The sequence below is a fragment of the Salvelinus fontinalis genome, chromosome 30 (genome assembly GCF_029448725.1).
Source record: "Salvelinus fontinalis isolate EN_2023a chromosome 30, ASM2944872v1, whole genome shotgun sequence".
NCBI lineage: Eukaryota > Metazoa > Chordata > Actinopteri > Salmoniformes > Salmonidae > Salvelinus > Salvelinus fontinalis.
In genome coordinates, this window is record NC_074694.1 from 39499064 (window position 1) to 39520460 (window position 21397).

Below are 21397 nucleotides of genomic sequence, written 5' to 3' on the forward strand. Positions count from 1 at the left end.
ACAATAATACTGATGGAGCCACTCCAGATATGGCTGTGTGTATTTTCTCTCGCTCTCTCAAATCCTAATAGACATCCATCAGAGTAGAATGTAACATTACAGTTACACCGACATAATTGTGCTTCAATTGCTCATACATTTTTACCGACCGGGTGGCTGCGTCTTTAACTCTTCGGCGCGGGCACCTTTCAGAAAATGCTTAAGCGTGGAGGAGCCTAGCCTGTCGTTCCTGACGACCGTGGCCACGACAACCAATAGTTTAACATCAATCCCACCACCGAGCCTCTTCTTTCTTCTCGACAATCCCGTTGTATAATTTATGATCCAAGTCCTCCTGCCTCTTTTCTGATAGCAAATGATTTCAAACTAGCAAAATTCAAAATGACCACCACATACAAAGTGAGATTAGAGGAGAGTAATAGTGGCCCTGAGCCTCCCTTCAGATCTGCTAACCTTTTAATCTCGCTCAAGAAATGGAGATTTAAAAAAAATCACCTGCAACGGATGACAAATTAAGAAACCTGTCCTTCCCCTTCTGTACTAAATGATGTTGTGTTCTCCATGTCTTTCCCCTACATAAAGAACAGGTTGTGGCAGAAGCATCCTTTTTTAATAGTGATTTAAGCTTGATTATGCTCGAATTGAATCGTTGCTCTCCTCCAATGTCTGTGTCTCTATTAAAGATAAGATAACAACAGTAGGACATGGGGAGGGGATGTTTTCTATTTACTCTGCTTGAATTTGACACTCTATTTTCATCAAAAATGAATAACTAATGCAAAGATTCATTTTTAATGACTCCCAGTTGTCCTAATAATAGGCTCTGCCTTTATGTATACACAGCAGGCATCTGTATTGCAATACATAAGGAACATGAAATATTGACAATGTGTCACCAATGATGGACACATTGGAAACAATGGATTGGCTCTACATTTCACAATCTAAAATTTAAAAAAGGCATGTCTTTTTTTGCTATTTTGCACCGGGACATATAAAATAGAGATATTCCCTCTATCAAGCTTCTATGCATACTGTACCCAAACTGTATTTTCCTACTGTACAGAGTGGGATCTATTTTCTTCTCACTTTTTGACACATCAAGTGTTGTGATGTGACTTCCTTGATGGTGCTAGTTTAGACACCGCGAGTCGAGCAATCCATTCCCTCTCTTTGTCTCATGTGACAGCGAGAGAACTTGATCTTTGTTTGTTCAAAAAAGTCTGCATGAGTCTCGTGTTTAGCGTCGTTTAATGTGTTTGTCTGTGATTTCTAAATGCTAAACATGCAAACGGATAAATCGTCAAGGTTAATTCGGTACCCAGTCACATGACTGATCTGCTTCCTGCCATGTCTTTTCTTTTTATCTTTCTCTCACTTCCTCCCTCTATTTCTCTCTCTCTCTTTGCTTTCACGTGGCAGTTGATAAAGTTACGTGAAGAGGTAAGTGCCTCTCTGCCTTTCCTGTTTTTAGATTCCTTTCCGTCTGAATTTCTGTGCACTCATCTCTGCAGCCATAAGGCCAAGGCTATTGGTGAGGCTCTTATGAGTGTTTAGGGGGATGAATTCAAGCCATTTTCTGTAAAAATCTGAAAAGGAAGATTGTTTTGAAGAGTGTGCTTTCAGAAAAACTAACATGGGGAAAAGGCTGGCATAAAGTACACTCCAGGACAGTGCTACAGGTGGCAACCCTGAGAAAAACCACCCACTATACCATCAACATCTTTATGCTCAGCAATCATGGTTGCTCAATATCATGCCTAATTAGTGGATTCCGTATTTTGCCCTTGTTACTTTCATTTAGAACTAACTGTACGTCTTGTATAGTCAGGTGTAGTAGCAATGCCCTTTGTTTTGGTTTTGTATTTGTTATAGCAATAAAGGAGGTGATGTGGTCAGTTATCAGCAGGGGTGAAAGTAAGGCGGTACTGTCTGGTACAGCGTCCCTGTAAAACAAAGAGTGGGGGTACGTTGTACCGGTGAAAGGTGAGCCTTTCACATTTTATACAACGTGCCACATGACAAATTAGCGAATTGACTGGAAACTGGGTGGTATACAGCTACTCATTCAAGGGTTTTCTTTATTTTCACTATATTCTACATTGTAGAATAATAATGAAGACATCAAAACTATGAAATAACACATGGAATCATGTAGTAACCAAAAAAGTGTTAAACAAATTGAAATCAACTCAGGGAAAAAAATTAAACGTCCTCTCACTGTCAACTGCGTTTATTTTCAGCAACTTAACATGTGTAAATATTTGTATGAAAATAACAAGATTCAACAACTGAGAAATAAACTGAACAAGTTCCACAGACATGTGACTAACAGAAATGGAAATTGTGTCCCTGAACAAAGGGGGGGGTCAAAATCAAAAGTAACAGTCGGTATCTGGTGTGGCCACCTGCTGCATTAAGTACTGCAGTGCATCTCCTCATGGACTGCACCAGATTTGCCAGTTCTTGCTGTGAGATGTTACCCCACTTTTCCACCAAGGCACCTGCAAGTTCCCAGACATTTCTGGGTGGAATGGCCCTAGTCCTCACCCTCCTGTCCAACAGGTCCCAGACGTGCTCAATGGGATTGAGAGCCGGGCTCTTCGCTGGCAATGGCAGAACTTTGACATTCCTGTCATGCAGGAAATTATGCACAGAACGAGCAGTATGGCTGGTGGCAGTGTCATGCTGGAGGGTCATGTCAGGATGAGCCTGCAGGAAGGGTATCACATGAGGGAGGAGGATGTCTTCCCTGTAACGCACAGCGTTGAGATTGCCTGCAATGAGAACAAGCTCAGTCCGATGGTGCTGTGACACACCGCCCCAGATGATGACGGACCCTCCACCTCCAAATTGATCCTGCTCCAGAGTACAGGCCTCGGTGTAACGCTCATTCCTTCGACGATAAACGCGAATCCGACCATCACCCCTGGTGAGACAAATCCGCGACTCGTCAGTGAAGAGCACTTTTTGCCAGGGCTGTCTGGTCCAGCGACGGTGGGTTTGTGCCCATAGGCAACGTTGTTGCCGGTGATGTCTGGTGAGGACATGCCTTACAACAGGCCTACAAGGCCTCAGTCCAGCCTCTCTCAGCCTATTGAGGACAGTCTGAGCACTGATGGAGGGATTGTGCGTTCCTGGTGTAACTCGGGCAGTTGTTGTTGCCATCCTGTACCTGTCCCGCAGGTGTGATGTTCGGATGTACCAATCCTGTGCACGTGTTGTTACACGTGGTCTGCCACTGCGAGGATGATCAGCTGTCTGTTCTGTCTCCCTGTAGCGCTGTCTTAGGCGTCTCACAATATGGACATCGCAATTTATTGCCCTGGCCACATCTGCAACCCTCATGCCTCCTGCATCATGCCTAAGGCACGTTCACGCAGATGAACAGGGACCCTGGGCATCTTTCTTTTGGTGCTTTTCAGAGTCAGTAGAAAGGCCTCTTTAGTGTCCTACGTTTTCATAATTGTGACCTTAATTGCCTACCGTCTGTATGCTGTTGGTGTCTTAACGACCGTTCCACAGGTTCATTAATTGTTTGTGGTTCATTGAACAAGCATGTTTAACAGTGTTTAAACCCTTTACAATGAAGATCTCTGAAGTTATTTGGATTTTTACGAATTATCTTTGAAAGACAGGGTCCTGAAAAAGGGACGTTTCTTTTTTTTGCTGAGTTTATATTTGAGATTCTTCAAAGTAGCCACCCTTTTCCTTGATGACTGCTTTGTATACTCTTGGCATTCTCTCAACCAGCTTCATGAGGTAGTCACCTGGAATGCATTTCAATTAACAGGTGTGCCTTGTTAAAAGTTAATTTGTGGAATATCTTTCCTTCTTAATGCATTTGAGACAATCAGTTGTGTTGTGACAAGGTATGGGTGGTATACAGAAGATAGCCCTATTTGGTAAAAGACCAAGTCCATATTATGGCAAGAACAGCTCAAATAAGCAAGGAGAAATGACAGTCAATCATTACTTAAAGACATGATGGTCAGTCATTACGGAAAATTCAAGAACTTTGAAAGTTTCTTTAAGTGCAGTCGCAAAACCATCAAGCGCTATGAAACTGACTCTCATGAGGACCGCCACAGGAAAGGAAGACCCAGAGTTACCTCTGCTGCAGAGGATATGTTCAATAGCGTTACCAGCCTCAGAAATTGCAGACCAAATAAATGCTGCACAGAGTTCAGGTAACAGACAAATCTCAACATCAACTGTTCAGAGGAGACTGCATGAATCAGACCTTCATGGTGGAATTGCTGTAGAGAAACTACATCTGAAAGACACCAATAAGAAGAAGAGACTTGCTTGGGCCAAGTGGAAATCTGTCCTTTGGTCTGATGAGTCCATTTTTTTTTTTTTTTGGTTCCAATCGCTGTGTCTTTGTGAGATGCAGAGTAGGTGAATGGATGATCTCCGCATTTGTGGTTCCCACCGTGAAGCGAGGAGGAGGAGGTGGTGTGGGGGTGCATTGCTAGTGACACTGTTGGTGATTTATTTAGAATTCAAGGCATATTTAACCATTATGGCTACCACAGCATTCTGCAGCGACATGCCATCCCATCTGGTTTGCGCTTAGTGGGACTATCATTTGGTTTTCAACAGGACAATGACCCAACACACCTTCAGGCTGTGTAAGGGCTATTTGACCAAGAAGGAGAGTGATGGAGTGCTGCATCAAATGACCTGGCCTCCACAATCACCCTACCTCAACCCAATTGAGATGGTTTGGGATCAGTTGGACTGCAGAGTGAAGGAAAAGCAGCCAACAAGTGCTCAGCATATGTGGGAACTCCTTTACTTTTGGAAAAGCATTCCAGGAGAAGCTGGTTGAGAGAATGCCAATAGTGTGCAAAGCTGTCATCAAAGCAAAGGGTGACTACTTTGAAGAATTTTAAATATATTTTGATTTCTTTAACCTCTCTGGTATAAGTGGGACGCTAGCTTCCCACCTCGACAACAGCCAGTGAAATTGCAGGGCGCCAAATTCAAAACAACAGAAATCCCATATTTAAAATTCCTCAAACAGACAAGTATTATCTACCATTTTAAAGATAAACTTCTTGTAAATCCAACCACAGTGTCCGATTTCAAAAAGGCTTTACTGTGAAAGCACACCATGCGATTAGCACCTAGTCACAGAAAACCATACAGCCATTTTTCCAGCCAAAGAGAGGATTCACAAAAATTAGAAATAGAGATAAAATTAATCACTAACCTTTGATGATCTTCATCAGATGGCACTCATAGGACTTCATGTTACACAATACATGTATGTTTTGTTCGATAAAGTTAATATTTATATCCAAAAATCTCAGTTTACATTGGCCAGAAATGCATTGTCTCAGAAAAACATCCGGTGAAAGTGCAGAGAGCCACATGAAATTAAGGAAATACTCATCATAAACATTGGTAAACAATACAAGTGTTAAACATACAAATAAAGATAAACTTCTCCTTAATGCAACCGCTGTGTCAGATTTCAAAAACTCTTTACGGAGAAAGCACACTTTGGTATTATGTTAGGTCAGCACCTAGCCACAGAAACCCATACAGCCATTTTCCAGCCAAGGAGAGTGTCACAAAAGTCAGAAATAGCATTAAAATGAATCACTAACCTTTGATGATCTTCATCTGGTGGTCTCAGGTCTCCATGTTACACAATAAATGTTCATTTTGTTTGGTAATGTCCCTCTATGACCAAAAACCTCCTTTTTTGTTCACACGATTTGTCCAGTAATCCGAATGCTTAAGGCGCGTGCACTAAGTCCAGACGAAAAGTCCAGAAAAAGTACAATAAAAGTTAGTAGAAACATGCCAAACGATGTTTAAAATCAATCCTTCGGTTGTTTTTGTCATAAATAATCAATAATATTTCAACCGGACAAAAGCTTCGTCAATAGGAAAGGAGAAACAAGAAAGGCGCGTTCCCGATCAGGCGCATGGCTGCTGAATGGAAATTTCCACTGGCCACTGATTGAAAATGCTGTATATCCCTCATTTGTCATAGTAAAAGCCTGAAACAATGCTTAAAGACTGGCCACATATAGAGGAAGCCACAGAGCTTGTGAACTGGGTCCTAAGTCTTTGTATGGTGGATAGGCTTTCAATGGAAAAACAGCCTTTCAAAATAATAGTACTTCCTGGTTGGATTTTGCCGTATCAGTTCTGTTTTACCCACAGACATTATTTTAACGGTTTTGTAAACGTTAGAGTGTTTTCTATCCAAATCTACTAATTATATGCATATCCTATCTTCTGGGCCTGAGTAAGAGGCAGTTTAATTTGGGCATGCTTATCATCCAAAATTCCGAATGCTGCCCCCTACCCTAGTGAAGTTTTAAGTCATTGTTTTGGTTTCTACATGATTCCATATGTGTTATTTCATAGTTTTGATGTCTTCACCATTATTCTACAATGTTGAAAATAGTAAAAATAAAGAAAAACCCTTGAATGAGTAGGTGTCCAAACTTTTGACTGGTGCACTGTTGGTGTTCGGATGCTGAAATTATTTTGTTATTTTTCTCTCTGTTTTGGTGGGAAGGTCCCGTAAGTAAGAATTTCACTGTTGTTGACAGAGCATGTGACGAATACAATTTGGTTTGATTTTGATTTGTTGAAATGTCTTTGAAGGCTCAAAAGGATCTTGCCTCAGAGTTTTCTATCCTCCAGCTTTTGTGTTTGTTGGCCTGTACAGTACATATCTTTGACTTTGTAATATGGTTTTGTGTAACATGTGGCCTGTGGAAGCTTTGTCACTGTAATGTGATCATAGAGAGGATCTCCTATCTGCAGTCCTCGCTCAACAATCTAGCACCGTCAGCAGGACCCCTTGATGCCACCCCCCCACCATTGCTACTCCGCCGTTCAATACGTTTCTTATAGGATACCGTTGAATAGGCAGAGTACTTAGTTTTATATGATGAGACTGACAGTAGAGGCGATTGAATTGTCCCTTCTGGTTTGAACCCAAATGGACACTGGCTGGGTGTGAGCATGGTTGGTGGCCATGGGCTGCTTGATAGCTGGTGAAAGACCACATGGGCTGACATGAGATGTATTATATAACCTGATTGGAGTTCAGTTTTGTACGCTCAAACATTGCATTCACCATTTATATTCAAACAGACCGCAAACGGCGGTTGTTTCTTCTGCTGTAGGTTTATTAGCGATATACACTGAGTGTACAAAACATTAGGAACACCTTCCTAATATTGAGCTGCACCCCCTTTTGTCCTCAGAACAGCCTCAATTCGTCGGGGCGTGGACTCTACAACGTGTCAAGCGTTCCACAGGGATGCTGGCCCATGTTGACCCCAAAGCCTCCCCACGGTTGTGTGAAGTTGTCTGGATGTCCTTTTGTGGGGTGGACCATTCTTGATACACACAGGAAACTGTTGAGTGTGAGAGAGGAAAAACTACAGCGTTGCAGTTCTTGACACACACAAACCTGTGCGCCTGGCACCCACTACCACACCCCGCTCAAAGACGAATCTTTTGTCTTGCCCATTCACCCTCTGAATAGTACAAATACACAATCCCTGTCTCGATTGTCTCAAGGTTAACAAATCATTCCTTAAAAGAGCAGGTGTTTTTCATGTTTTGGACACTCGTTGTCGGTCTGTGTGAACTTGCTAGAGTTAAATGATCATCTCTCATTCTGTTAGCTGACCAGATGATAGTCCAACGCTCTAACCACTATGCTACGCTGCCGCCCCAAGAGGTCCTGGATGGCAGGGAGCTCGCCCCCAGTGATTTCCTGGGCCATATGCACTACCCTCTGTAGTGCTTTGCGGTCTGATGCCAAGCAGTTGCCATACCAAGCGGTGATGCAGCAAGTTAAGATGCTCTCAATGGTGCAGCTGTAGAACTTTTTGAGGATCTGAGGACCCATGCCAAATCTTTTCAGCCTCTTGAGGGGGAAGAGGTGTTGTCGTGCCCTCTTCACGACTGTGTTGGTGTGTGCGGACCACAATAGATCCATAGTGATGTGGACACCGAGGAACTTGAAGCTCTCGACCCACTCCACTACAGTCCCATCAATGTGAATGGGGTCGTGCCCGGAACTCCGTTTCCTGTAGTCCACGATCAGCTCCTTTGTCTTGCTATCATTGAGGGAGAGGCTGTTGTCTGAGCTTGTGTGTGCTTGTGTTTTAAGGGCGTCTGTGAATGTGTATATGCAGGATTCTTAGCATTTGTGAATGTTTTTGTTGTATTTCATACCATTTCTATCAAAGCCTCCATTCACGTCCATTCATAATTTAGAACCCTCACTACTGTTCTCTCCAGACTTCTTTTCATTTGCTTTTGTTTCCCCTTCCCTCCACCTTGACACAGTGCTTTTCCACTCAGTGCTTTTCCCAGTTGCCCCAGGTCAGGAGACACCTTTCGTTACCTCACCTGCTTTTCCCCTTTGGAACGCACTGCTATTTAATTTGGTTTGATTCGCGCCCTCTTCACCATCACAACCCTTCTGTCTACTCCTTTTTCCTCCCGTTCTTCCTGCTTTTGAATCAAAGGCTGGCGCAGCTTATACACACTTAAGCCCCCTTTTAAAAACTATACTTTTTCCTCCGCTGGAAAACATGTTTAAATATTTAGCACCCATATTCACAGCTGTTTGACACTTGTAATTCCTCGTCTTACAAGTCCCAAACAAACCGCGGAGAAGATCACACAGTCAGTCTGAATCACAGCTGTCATCAGTATTCACTTCGACTCTCCCCCCTTATTGAAATAATAAGGAATCATCTGAACTTTGGAAAATGGTGATAGTAACCACTGGTGTTTGATATTTAATAAAAGGCAGCAGAAAATGGAAGGAAGACATATTTTGAGCTGCGGCTGCATTGTTCTGGGGCTGTCTGTTAATAACTTACAACTGAAGTGTGGTTCTCCAACTGGGGGGAGGGGGGGAACAACAAAAACAAATCCAATTTTTATAGTTCCTAAGAAGGTCTTTGTTTCAAATGTAGGTGTCAGATAAAAAGGCATACGCGGAAATGGGGAAGGGAAGCGCACCAATGCACTCGCAGACGCACAATATTTATCATGGACTGTTTTTAAATCGCTTGATGTTTAGCTGCATGAGAAGAACAATTATTTCGATAACAGGCCATTATTTCTTCAGGAGGCACGGTATATGGAAGGTATTTATTTATAGGTCAATGTGTATGCGTCTGTGTATATGCATCCCTATGTGTGTCTGCGTGTATGAGTGCACGTGTTTGTGTGTTTATTCTTGTGATGTCTTGGTGACTCGGCTCCTCTGTCAAAGCCACAGGGGTAAAGGCTTGATATTGTCTGTTGTAGCTCACCAGGAGTGGCCAGCAACTTGGCACTTTGTTTAAATGAGTAGCAGGGAAGATTCTGACACTGACTGGGTGGCTTAGGGAAATGCACAAAATCACATTTCTGAAGGGAGAAATTCTGCCCTTAGTCCGTCCTCTTGTCCCATTGCATAAGTAGAGAGATGGTTGTACAGATAAAATAAAATGGTTTATGTTGTTTTCTAATGTAGGTATTAGGTTATGGATTTGGGACTGGTTTAGTACTCATACCTACAAATGCATTTGAAACCTGTTTTGTGTACGCGGACCACCCTAGTTTTCCGCCTAGTTCGCTATATATACAAAAGTATGTGGACACCCCTTCAAATTAGTAGATTTGGCTATTTCAGCCGCACCCGTTGCTGACAGGTGTATAACATCGAGCACAGAGCCATGCAATCTCCAAGAACAAACATTGGCAGTAGAATGGCCTTACTGAAAAGCTCAGTGGCTTTCAACGTAGCACCGTCATAGGATGCCACAGTTCGTCACATTTCTAACCGGCTAGAGCTGCCCCGGGTCAACTGTAAGTGCTGTTACTGTGAAGTGGAAATGTCTTGGTGCAACAACGGCTCAGCTGCCAAGTGGTAGGAAGAACAAGCTCACAGAATGGGACCGCCAGTGCTGATGTGCGTAGCATGTAACAAACGTCTGTCCTCTGTTGCAACACTCACTACCGAGTTCCAAACTGCCTCTGGAAGCAACTTCAGCACAAGAACTGTTCGTCAGGAGCTTCATGACATGGGTTTCCATAGCCGAGCAGTCACACACAAGCCTAAGATCACCATGCACAATGCCAAGTGTCGGCTGGAGTGGTGTAAATCTCGCTGCCATTGGACTCTGGAGCAGTGGAAACGCGTTCTCTGGAGTGATGCTTCACATCTGGCAGTCCGACGGACAATTCTGGGTTTGGCGGATGCAATACGAACGCTACAGTACCTGCCAAATGCGTAGTGTCAACTGTAAAGTCTGGTGGTGGAATAATGGTCTGGGGCTGTTTTTCATGGTTCAGGCTAGGCCTCTTCGTTCCAGTAAAGGGATTTTTTTGTTTGTATTATACCCCCCTTTTTCTCCCCAATTTCCGATCTTGTCTCATCGTTGCAACTCCCCAACAGGCTCAGGAGAGGCGAAGGTGGAGTCATTTGTCCTCCGAAACATGACCCACCTAACCACGCTCCTTAACACCTGCCAGCCAAACCCGGAAGCCAGCCACACCAATGTGTTGGAGTAAACACCGCTCAACTGGTGACCAGAGTCAGCCTGCAGGCCCCCAGCCTGCCACAAGGAGTCACTAGAGCACGATGAGCCAAGTAAAGCCCCACCGGCCAAACCCTCCCCTAACCTGGACGATGCTGGGACAATTGTGCGCCGTCCTATGGGACTCCCGGCCACAGCCAGTTGTGGCACAGCCCGGGAATTAACCCGGGTCTGTAGTAACGCCTCTAGCACTGGGATGCAGTGCGCCACTCGGGAGGCTCAGTGAAGCGAAGTCTTAATGCTACAGCATTCAGTGACATTCTAGACGATTCTGCCCTTCCAACTTTGTGGCAACAGTTTGGGGAAGACCCTTTCCTGTTTCAGCATGACAATGCCCCCGTGCAAAAAGCGAAGTCCATACAGAAATCGTTTGTTGAGATAGGTGTGGAAGAACTTGACTGGCCTGCACGGAGCCCTGACCTCAACCCCATCAAATTGGAACACCGAGCCGGGCCTAACATCAGTGCCAGACCTCACAAATGCTCTTGTGGCTGAATGGAAGCAAGTCCCTGTAGCAGTGTTCCAACATCTAGTGGAAAGCCTTCCCTTATAGCAGCGAAGGTGGGACCCACGCCATATTAATGCCTGTGATTTTGGAATGAGATGTTCGACTAGCAGGTGTCCACATACTTTTGGTTACTTTCCTGTTGGTTGGTTTACATCTCTGGCTGAAGTCGTTATAAGACCGGTGATGCGGTGTCGTTACTGGATCTGTGCCGGCTGGGATGCACTCTCACCCCTTCCTTCAGGTTACGTCAGCGTCAAACCTGGCTGGGCGCATTATTCTAATGACCCCCCTCCCACCCCACAACCGCTACCACCAGCACATCCCCGAATAACCCCCCACCGAAAAGTAGACAGAACGAGGGAGAGAGAGAGAGAGAGAGAGAGATAGCGGGAGAGAGAAATTCAGGGAAATGCTTTGAAGTGGCTTTTCACCGCAGCGAGTCTGCTGGCCGTCTCCCCGAGACATGTCACCTTTGCCGAGAGGGAATAGGAAAATCACGTTTCGAATGGTAATGATAACATACTAATCACTTGAGCTCTTTGAAGAACGGGGGAGTGAGCTACTCTGTCAGTATCCCCGGCTTCCTTGTGCTCCAAGGCACACAGGCACAGCCATGGTCTAGGTGTATTAGCTTAAGCGTTGCATGTCAATACGTCCCCTCCATCTCCGCCGATCCATAGGGGCTCATTAAGCCGAGCTGACTCCCTTCGCTCTCCCCGCACGGCGCGCATCGGCACACCACCGTCACACTGCACACCCAGACACCCGCCAACCCCCTTCTCTCTCTCTCCCTCCTCTCCACCTCACTCTCTCCCACCAACATCCTCCGCCCCTCCCTCCCTTTAACTATTAAAAGTATTTCTGCAGTTTTAAATGACATCTGTCAACCACCAAGGAGAAGACGAGTAAAAAAAATAAAAATAAATGGAGGCATTTTTTTTCTTCTCTGCTCCCATCCCTCTGATTGTCAAAGTTTGAAAAGTGGGATGTCGTCTTATTTTATCTATTTTATTTCCTTGGAGTGATTAGCTGGTACACATCTTTGACAGGTTAACTAGAACGAGAGATTCCAGCGCTCCTCTCTCCCTCTTTCAAAACGGGTGGAAACCCCTTTCAGAGAGAGTTACCATTCATCTGAGTGGTGGATCTATGGTACGTCTATGGTAGCCTTGTTGGGCTTGCATAACATAACTCGTGTTAAAAGGGTTTAAAACGTCACACATGTAGGTTCAATAAAGACATGACTACTGAAAGACTGGAGAATCCCAAGGCAAATTACATATATGTAGGCCTAGATGTATAATTGAGTTCAGGTTATTATAAAAGATGGTACAACCCTTGACTGTGACTTTTCCTCATATCTATCTGAATGGCTTGTTAGGACCATTGATAATGTAATAATACAATGACATTGAATGTGGTGATTAGCAAATAAATGCAAGACAATTATATTTATATTAACGCAGCTCATTTTACGAAACATATTTCTAGCTTTGCGAACACGACAGTGGTTAAGTATGTTTTTGTGAATGTGAAAACATTTGTGACTCCACGGATTGATTACATTTGTGACCAGCGTTTTACGCATTTGTGTCTTTCTTTACATTTGTGAGTTGTGTTTTACGGTCAATTTGTGCAGATTAATGATCTGGCATCCAGATTTGGAGATCTTAAAAATGTATTATCTTAAAAATAAATAAATAATAATCCTAGCTTTCTTTCCTCCTTTCCTTGCTCCCTTTCCTTCCCTAGCACCCTTTCCTCGCCTCCTTTACTAGTTCCCTTTTCTCCTTTCTTAGCCTATCTCCTTTCTCCCTTTCCTTCCTTTCCTCCCCCCCTTAGCTTTCCTAGCTCCCTTTCCTTGTTTCCTTTCCTAGTACCATTTCCTTTCCTCTTTTCCTCCTAAAGGAGGAAAGGAATATATGAAAGGCGGAAAATAAATGGGGCCAGGAAAGGAAACGAGGAAAGGAAATGGGGGGGAAGCTAGGAAATTATAGAATAAGAGGGAAAGGGAGAATGGTAAAAGGCTAGAGTAGCAAAGTGAGCCAGGAAATGAGGAAAGGATGCTAAGATGGGAGGAAAGGATAGAATGAAAAGAGTGCTAGGAAACAAAGAAGAGGAAAGGAAGCTAGGATACCAAATGGATGCATTTCTAACAGTCAGTATTTGATATATTTGTTTTTATGATATTTTTAAGAGAACTGAAGATCTCCTAATCTTGATGCTGTGTCATTAATATGCACAAACTGATCCATAAAATGCAACTCACAAATATGTGGGGCAACTCACAGATGTAATTAAAGTCACAAATATACTGATTAAAAATATAAATGCAACCACTTCAAAGATTTTACTGAGTTACAGTTCATTTAAGGAAATCTGTCAATTGAAATAAATAAAGTCCTAATCTATGGATTTCACATGACTGGGAATGCAAATATGCATCTGTTGGTCACAAAAAAATGTAGGGGAGTGGATCAGAAAACCAAGTCTGTGTCTGGTGTGACCACCATTTGCCTCATACAGCGTGACACGTCTCCTTCGCAGAGAGTTGATCAGGCTGTTGATTTGTTGCCTGTGGAATGTTGTCCCACTTATCTTCAATGGCTGTGTGAAGTTGCTGGATATTGTTGGGAACTGGAACAAGCTGTCGTACACGTCGATCCACAGCATTCCAAATGTGCGCAATGGGTGACATGTCTGCCATGTAGGCCATGGAAGAACTGGGACATTTTCAGCTAACAGAAATTGTGTACAGATCCTTGCAACATGGGGCCGTGCATTATCATGCTGAAGCATGAGGTGATGGCGGCGGATGAATGGCACAACAATGGGCCTCAGGATCTCATCACGGTATCTCTGTGCATTCAAATTTCCATTGATAAAATGCAATTGTGCTCGTTGTCTGTAGCTTATGCCTGCCTGCCTACCCATACCATAACCCCATCGCCACCATGGCGCAATGTGTTCACAACGTTGACATCAGCAAACCACTCACCCACACAACGCCATACACGTGGTCTGCTGTTACATGAGGCCGGTTGGACGCCAAATTCTCTAAATCAACATTGGAGGCGGCTTATGGTAGAGAAATGAGCATTCAATTATCTGGCAACAGCTCTGGTGGACATTCCTGCAGTCAGCATGCCAATTGCATACTCCCTCAAAACGTGAGACATCTGTGGCATTGTGTTATGCAACAAAACTGCACATTTTATTGTCCCCGGCACAAGGTGCACCTGTGTAATGATCATGCTGTTTAATCAGTTTCTTGATATGTCACACCTGTCAAGTGGATGGATTATCTTGGCAAAGGAGGAAGGCTCACTAACATGGATATAAACAAATTTGTGCACACAATTTGAGAGCTTTTTGTGCGTATGGAAAATGTCTGGGATCTTTTATTTCAACTCATAGAACATTGGACCAACACTTTACATGTTGCGTTTATATTTTTGTTCAGTGTACATAAAATGCAGGTCATAAATGTAATCCGTGGCGTCACAAATGTTGTCCCATTTCTAAAATGTGCTCTTAATCCAACGAATGTATTTGCTAAGCATCATTTGTTTTTTGTTAACGTATGCTTTTAGATCATGACATATGTTTGACTGGGATTTTTGTTTAAATGTTGCATTCTGTATTTGCAAAGCCAATTTTTTTTGTTGTTGTTTATGACTCACTACTCAACCACTTCTAACAGGGGCCAATATGTATGGAAAGTTTTGTTCAAATGGAAATGGGATGCGGTCAAAACAGGGATTGAAATCAAACTGAACGACCTGTCTTTCAGAAGGGAACGGCTCGGGGCGGATGTTGGCCATGTCATTCACTGATATTGTTGATGCCAAATGTAACATTCTATTACAACTCCTACCAGTGTCTAGATAAACAAAACACCTCTGTCGTTGAAAAATGATCGAATCAATCGCTTGCTTATGTAAGAAACACAAAGTACCTTGATACCCCTTTTAGAACTGCTGTATATCGTTTCAATGGGCAGCCGTGTCAGTTGTTGATACCTATGAGTATGTCAACATACAGTGCGCTCTGTGTGCAAGGCTTGATATGCTGTTGTGGAGATGTATTCTGTAACTGGATCTCGTGGTTGTAAGGATTACTGTTAGTCTATACAAGGATAATCTAGTATTGTAAGTAGCCGATACTGACTGGTCAGCACCGGCATAGTGTTTGCACATGCCGTTTAAGAGTACCTACAATCCATTATTGTCAATATATCTCAGTGTCCATTTGTTTAGGATGTAGCTGACACTGGTCCTTGTTTATATGATTGCATGGTACATGTCGCTGATGTGTTGTGTTGTGTATTCTGCTATTTGTTTTCGTGCTTTCTGTTTATTCAGCCTTCAGTAATTATGTTAGGCTATTGTTGCATTCTTTTTACGTAGCACACTTCCAAATTCGTTGGCGTGATATGGTCCTATGGTCACTTCCTGAAGTGGTCTACTGGGTCTGTCATCATCCATTTGCCACACCAGTAGAAATTTCGAGAAAGCAATATCTTTCTTATGTACCATAACCAAATACACTAGGAGAGTAAATGTGTTTGATTTCCACTTTAATGAGGGTTTTCTCCTTAATTCCAGAGCCATTGCCTTGACAGGTTAATTCTTGTTTGAACTTGAAAGCTGCAAATGATAATTTATTACATCTCAATCAGCTCTTCCTCCCTCCCTCAACTTTGCCCTCCACGCTAAATGTGAAGTAATTACTTGCAGTAGACTGAAGAAGACGAGGAGGGGGAAATAAAAATTCAAAAAAGAGAAGTACCTTCTGGTGATTCTTATTGTAATATTGATTAAGAATAGATACTTTATTGTACTTATAGTTTTCTTAGGTTTTTTTGCAGTAAAAACTGTGCGATTATGCCCCCCAACTCAACATGCATGTTGCCGATATTTCACCGGCTACACATGGTTGTTAATGAAGAATATTGGAACTGGCCATTGCTGTTGTGGTGGTCTGTGTTTTGGTGACAGTGTTGAGATGTTTCTCTGAAACGCTTCCCAGCCCTCTCAATCATAATTTTTCTGTCTCGTTTTTCTCCAATTTGTTTTAGAGAGCACATCTGTTGGACAACACAGAGAAGCTGGAAAGGTCATCTCGGAGGCTGGAAGCTGGCTACCAGATAGCAGTGGAAACCGGTATGCATTCTGTTTGGTTGGAAGGGGGGGGGTGAGTGAGTGAGCGACAGCAAATTGTCTCGCTCGTACGTGAGGTGGATAGAGAGAGAGAGGAAAAAACTCCTTGACGACTGGTGACATTTTCAGGAGCACATCAAAGGCAAGCAAGGGAGAGAGAGGTGTACGGGCGACAGAGCAGGCGCCGCTGCTCTTCGTTTGGCTCCTGGGAAAAACACACGCTCTTCTCCCCTGCATCTGCGCGCGTGTATGTGTGTGAGTTGTTTTTTTATAGCGCCAAAAAGACAGGGGTCTACTGAAATAAACAACATCAGCGTATCCTCCACTAGTTCTTAATTTAGAGACCCAAACAAACCACAAAAAACATCTAGAACATCTAGAACAGAAAGTAATGTGTTTTCCTCATTACCAAGGTTAGTTTTTTTAAATCTTTAAATATGGAGAAATTATCTCGTTTGGATTTTAAATAGATTAAACCAGTTATTCGTTTTTTCTCCTCCTGACAGTCACAACATTATTGAGTCACAGTGTATTCCTTAGAGAGATATCAAAGCTCATTCTTGAAGTATCAACTGGCTTTCTGTGGCTTCCGCTGTAGTTTTGAAAAAGTTTGTTCATTTACACTATAATGGAGGAATGGCGCGCGTGTGACATCGACAGATTTAATCATTCACGTCGAGAAAGGGGTGCACAGACCACTGCCTTTTGATGTTCAATAAGTAGAACTCACAAATTCATAAATACAATCTGCATTCTCTGCTTAAAAATGTCGTTTCATATGATTCTCTGATGATCTCCGAGACGTATATTATTCTTGTTTTCCCCGTGTCGAACTCTGTGGCAGACCCTATTTTGATTCCATTCGGTCACGTATTTCAGTTGAATGGCTCTTTTTGATGGTTTGTCTAGTGCGTTGGTTGGTGTTAAAGAAATGGTCCGTGTTCTACCCGTGTTCTGTACCTCCCGGGCCCATTACTTTCCACAGTAAGGGCTAGTCATGCGCCCTCTGAACCCTCATCTGCTCTGTTTGTGCGGCTAACTGAGAACAATGGTTGTTTATCCTGGTCTCACACACACTGCTCACTGCTCAGGTCTACACCAGCAGTGAGTTGTTTGGGGTTTGGTGGGGTGTGAGCCTTTGTCACCTCGTGTTTAATCTGTGACCCCCCCCCTCACCCTCCTGTCGGTCCCGGCCCTCCGCTCAGATGCACAACCTGAAACGACAAATGCTCAGAGAGAACCAACGCTGAGAGGCAACAGCCGAGTCACGTTGGGAACACTGTCAGACCACAGACAACAAACAATCTTAGAACTCAAATGTGTTGAGACTCCAGACATGTGAGAAATGCAGTGCCTTCAAAAAGTATTCACACCCCTCGACTTTAAAAAAAAATGTTGTTGTATTTACAGCCTGAATTAAGCGTTTATTAAATTTACATTTTGTGTCACTGGTCTACACACAATAATGCATAATGTCAAAGTGGAATTATGTTTTTAGAAATTAATCAAAAATGAAAAGCGGAAATGTCTTGAGTCAATAAGTATTCATACGCTTTCTTATGGCAAACCTAAATAGGTTCAGGAGTAAAAATGTGCTTACGTAGCATGATTTTTGAATGACTATGTCATCTCTGTACCCCACACATGCAATTATCTGTAAGGTCCCTCGGTCGAGCAGTGAATTTCAAACACAAATTGAACCACAAAGACCAGGGAGGTTTTCCAATGCCTCGCAAAGAAGTGTAGATCGGTGACAATAATACAAAATAAAAAATATTCTAAAACATGCATCCTGTTTGCATCAAAGCACTGAAGTAAAACTGCAAAAAATGTGGCAAAGAAATGTACTTTAAGTCCTGAATAAAATGCGTTATGTTTGGGGCAAATACAACACATTACTGAGTACCGCTCTTTATACTTAGTACCATATCTTTATATTTTCAAGCATGATGGTGGGTGCATCATGTTATGGGTATGCTTGTCATCGGCAAGGACTAAGGAGTTCTTTAGAATAAAAAGAAACTGAATAGATATAATCCTAGAGCAAAACCTGGTTCAGTCTGCTTTCCAACAGACACTGGGGGACAAATTCACCTTTCAGCAGGAAAATGACCAAAAACACAAGGCCAAATATACACTGGAGTTTCTTACCAAGAAGACATTGAATGTTCCTGAGTGGCCTAGTTACAGTTTTGACTTAAATCGTCTTGAAAATAAATGGCAAGACTTGAAAATGGCTGTGTAGTGATGGTCAACAACGAACTTGACAGAGCTTGAAGAATTGTTCAAGTAATAATGTGCAAATATTGTACAATCCAGGTGTGCAAAGCTCTTAGAGACTGACTCAAAAAGACTCAGAGCTGTAATCCCTGCCAAAGGTGATTCTAACATGTATTGACCCAGGGGTGTGAATGCTTATGTACATGAGATATTTCTGTTTTTAATTTTCAATAAAATTTTCAGTAAACCTTGTTTACACTTTGTCATTATGGGGTATTGTGTGTCAATTTTAATACTTTTTTGAATTCAGGCTGTAACACAACAAAATGTGGATTAAGTCAATGGGTGTGAATACTTTCTGAAGGCACTGAGAACACCAACGTTGACTAGTGGTCATTCATCCCAGGTGGTTTATGAATTTATGTGGCCAACCAATGCTGCTTCAAGAACCTGCACTGCATATTTACATCGGTGGACAGTCACAGCACCACGAGAAGACATGAAATTCAGTGGGGCAATCCAGCTAATGGATATTTTTTGGTTTTGCAGTCATTTTGTTTAATCTTTTTCGTTGTATTTTAGTGTTGACAAAATTCACAGAAGATTTTTGAAAGATATTATTTTGTGCAGGTGCTCAATTCACTTGTTTGGCCTAGCAAACGCCCCATTCGGTTCTCTCACTTTCAAACTATAAGAGAAAATGATACAAGTATGTACCAGGCTTTTATTCATCGTTCTGACGCATAAACATTTCTACACTTTTAAGATGGCTTAAAATGGATAAAGGATATGCTTTGAAATGTTGAATGCCGGGATGGATATTGTCTTAAAAGGGTTAAACAATAGTAGTCTGTGCGTTGTGTTTGTCCAATCAAAGACTTACTCTGGTCATAAATATGCTGTTACACGACACAAACTCTTACAATGACGGAAAATTAAAGCATCCTTAGTGAAGAACAGTTAGTGTAGCTATTTTACAATAATTCAAAGTCGCCCTCCAAATCCACACAATATATAATTATGCCCCATAAGTACTGTAATTGACCAATGGGGAGAAAAAAATATTTAAAGACAGTTTCTCTTTTTTTATCAAAGAGAGAGAGATCCTGAACAAAGGCAGAAAAAAAAGATGGCGCTCCAATTGCTGCTTGCCCCCCCTTTACTTTGGCATCGATAACATTCCACTTAATGACCACAAATCAAAAAAGCCAGGGTACCATAAGGTCACTTTATAAAAAAGACGTCCTCTCAGTTCTTTGAAATGGTGAGTCTTCACAGAATAGAATTTTAGAGAATTTATTTGAGCACTGTTTTTTTTCTTCTTTCTATTTCACGCTCTCCAGTGTATTTTGGAAAGCGCTGGCTTGCCAAGAGCACTGAAAGCCCTTTGAGGGATATTGAGAAGGCTCTGTGGACATCCCAAGCTATTTACCACACACACCCTTAAGAACCAGCCTCTGTTTGTCTCATAAATAAAGTATAGAACTTCATTAGTGGAGGGCAGAGACTTAAAAGGCACGCATATGAACATGCAGACGGAGGGCTAGCCTGTTTTAAAGAGAGCCCTAAGTACAGGAGGAGGGCATGTAGTTAGCCAATTTAAACGCATTTGAATCAAGGGTGTCTGCAAGCCCAAAATATGAGGAGGCTAGACTGACTCCAAATCAAAGAGGTCAGATTCTGAGGCACAATTTGACTTTGTGAAGATGTGAGAGGGGTCTGATTGGACATGTTTAGAGATGGATGGCATGTCAGATTCCATTTTGTAGATGTACTGAAGTGCTCTCTCCCCTTGATTAGAATCAATTGGAGAGGTAGAGGGTAGAGTTAGTTTTGTTTGCTGAGGGGCGATTAATACAATACTGGCTCCCTTTGAAGTGCATACACTTACAGTATACCTGAACACTATACACGTACATACTGTACTCAATTGATTATTGACCTAAAATAATACTTTTTGAGAAAATGAAGAGAAATACAATCCCTCTGTTTAGACTTAAGATGCTTCTGGGAGTAATTTGTTTTGTTTAGCCTGTACCGGTGTATGTTTGTTAGATGGCACACATTTAGTGTTTTGAAGTAATATTTTTTCCCATCTATGATTTAACAGGCATATTATTGTACATGTATTGGATATTAATCATTAGAAAAAACAGAGGCCTCTAATCTTGGCGCCACCAAAATGTCAACCCCCTTTTCCTCTTTTAAAGCTCAGCAGTCGAAAACAAAGCAAAGCAACTGTTACAAACCGCAAAGTGGGCAAAACGAATAAAAGAGAAAGTCAAGGGGCCAGCGATGAAGCCGAGATAGCTCCTCGGCTCGCGGCCCCGGTGTCCGTGCTCTGATCGATGGGGGAAAATGAAATCAGCTCATTAGGGATTGATTTCAGCCCTGTTTAGATAAGCAGAGAGGGTCGGGGCCTGGCCCCTGGTGGCCCCTCGGCAGCCCAAAGTTCACTCTGTGCCAGGCAGAGAGCAGCACCGCAGGCCATCAACTTTATTAGCACTGAGATAAGCTGATTAGACCTTGTCAATCAAAGGTGCCAATGACTCAATCGACAGCCTTTCTTTTTCTTCCCTTCTCTCTCTCTCCCTCCCACTCTCAATCTCCCTCGCTTTTTATGATAAATCATTGAAGCGACCAACAAAGCAGTAGGCAGACATCGTGGGCTAAGCTAAGCAGCCCTGCAGTTGTCACCAAGGCGGACGTGCAGGGACCCTGTGATGATGTGACAACTGTATTACAGATTAGATCAATTTGTTTTAGAGCAGTTTGATTTCCAACTGCAGCGGTATTAAAAGTCGAGGGGAGGAGAGGGAGGGAGAGAGCATTGATTGTCGTCATCGAACATGACTCCAGCGGCAGAGCACAGGGTGTTGGAGACACAGATAACTAAATAGATAAATGATGGGGTGGAGAAA

At 42.7% G+C, this 21397-nt stretch overlaps 1 protein-coding gene across 5 annotated transcripts in view; it reads left to right on the forward strand.

Moving 5' to 3' along the window:
- LOC129829200 (vesicle transport through interaction with t-SNAREs homolog 1A-like) overlaps positions 1 to 21397 on the forward strand; it is a 170054-nt gene that overhangs the window by 44946 nt on the left and 103711 nt on the right. For 3 of the 5 annotated variants that reach the window (XM_055890821.1, XM_055890819.1, XM_055890822.1), the window contains one exon: positions 16175 to 16259. In XM_055890821.1, coding sequence (XP_055746796.1) covers positions 16175 to 16259 — 85 coding nt within the window. Of the gene's footprint in view, positions 1 to 1422; positions 1444 to 16174; positions 16260 to 21397 lie in introns of all 5 variants that reach the window. The other 2 variants (XM_055890818.1, XM_055890820.1) reach the window with 1 other exon arrangement.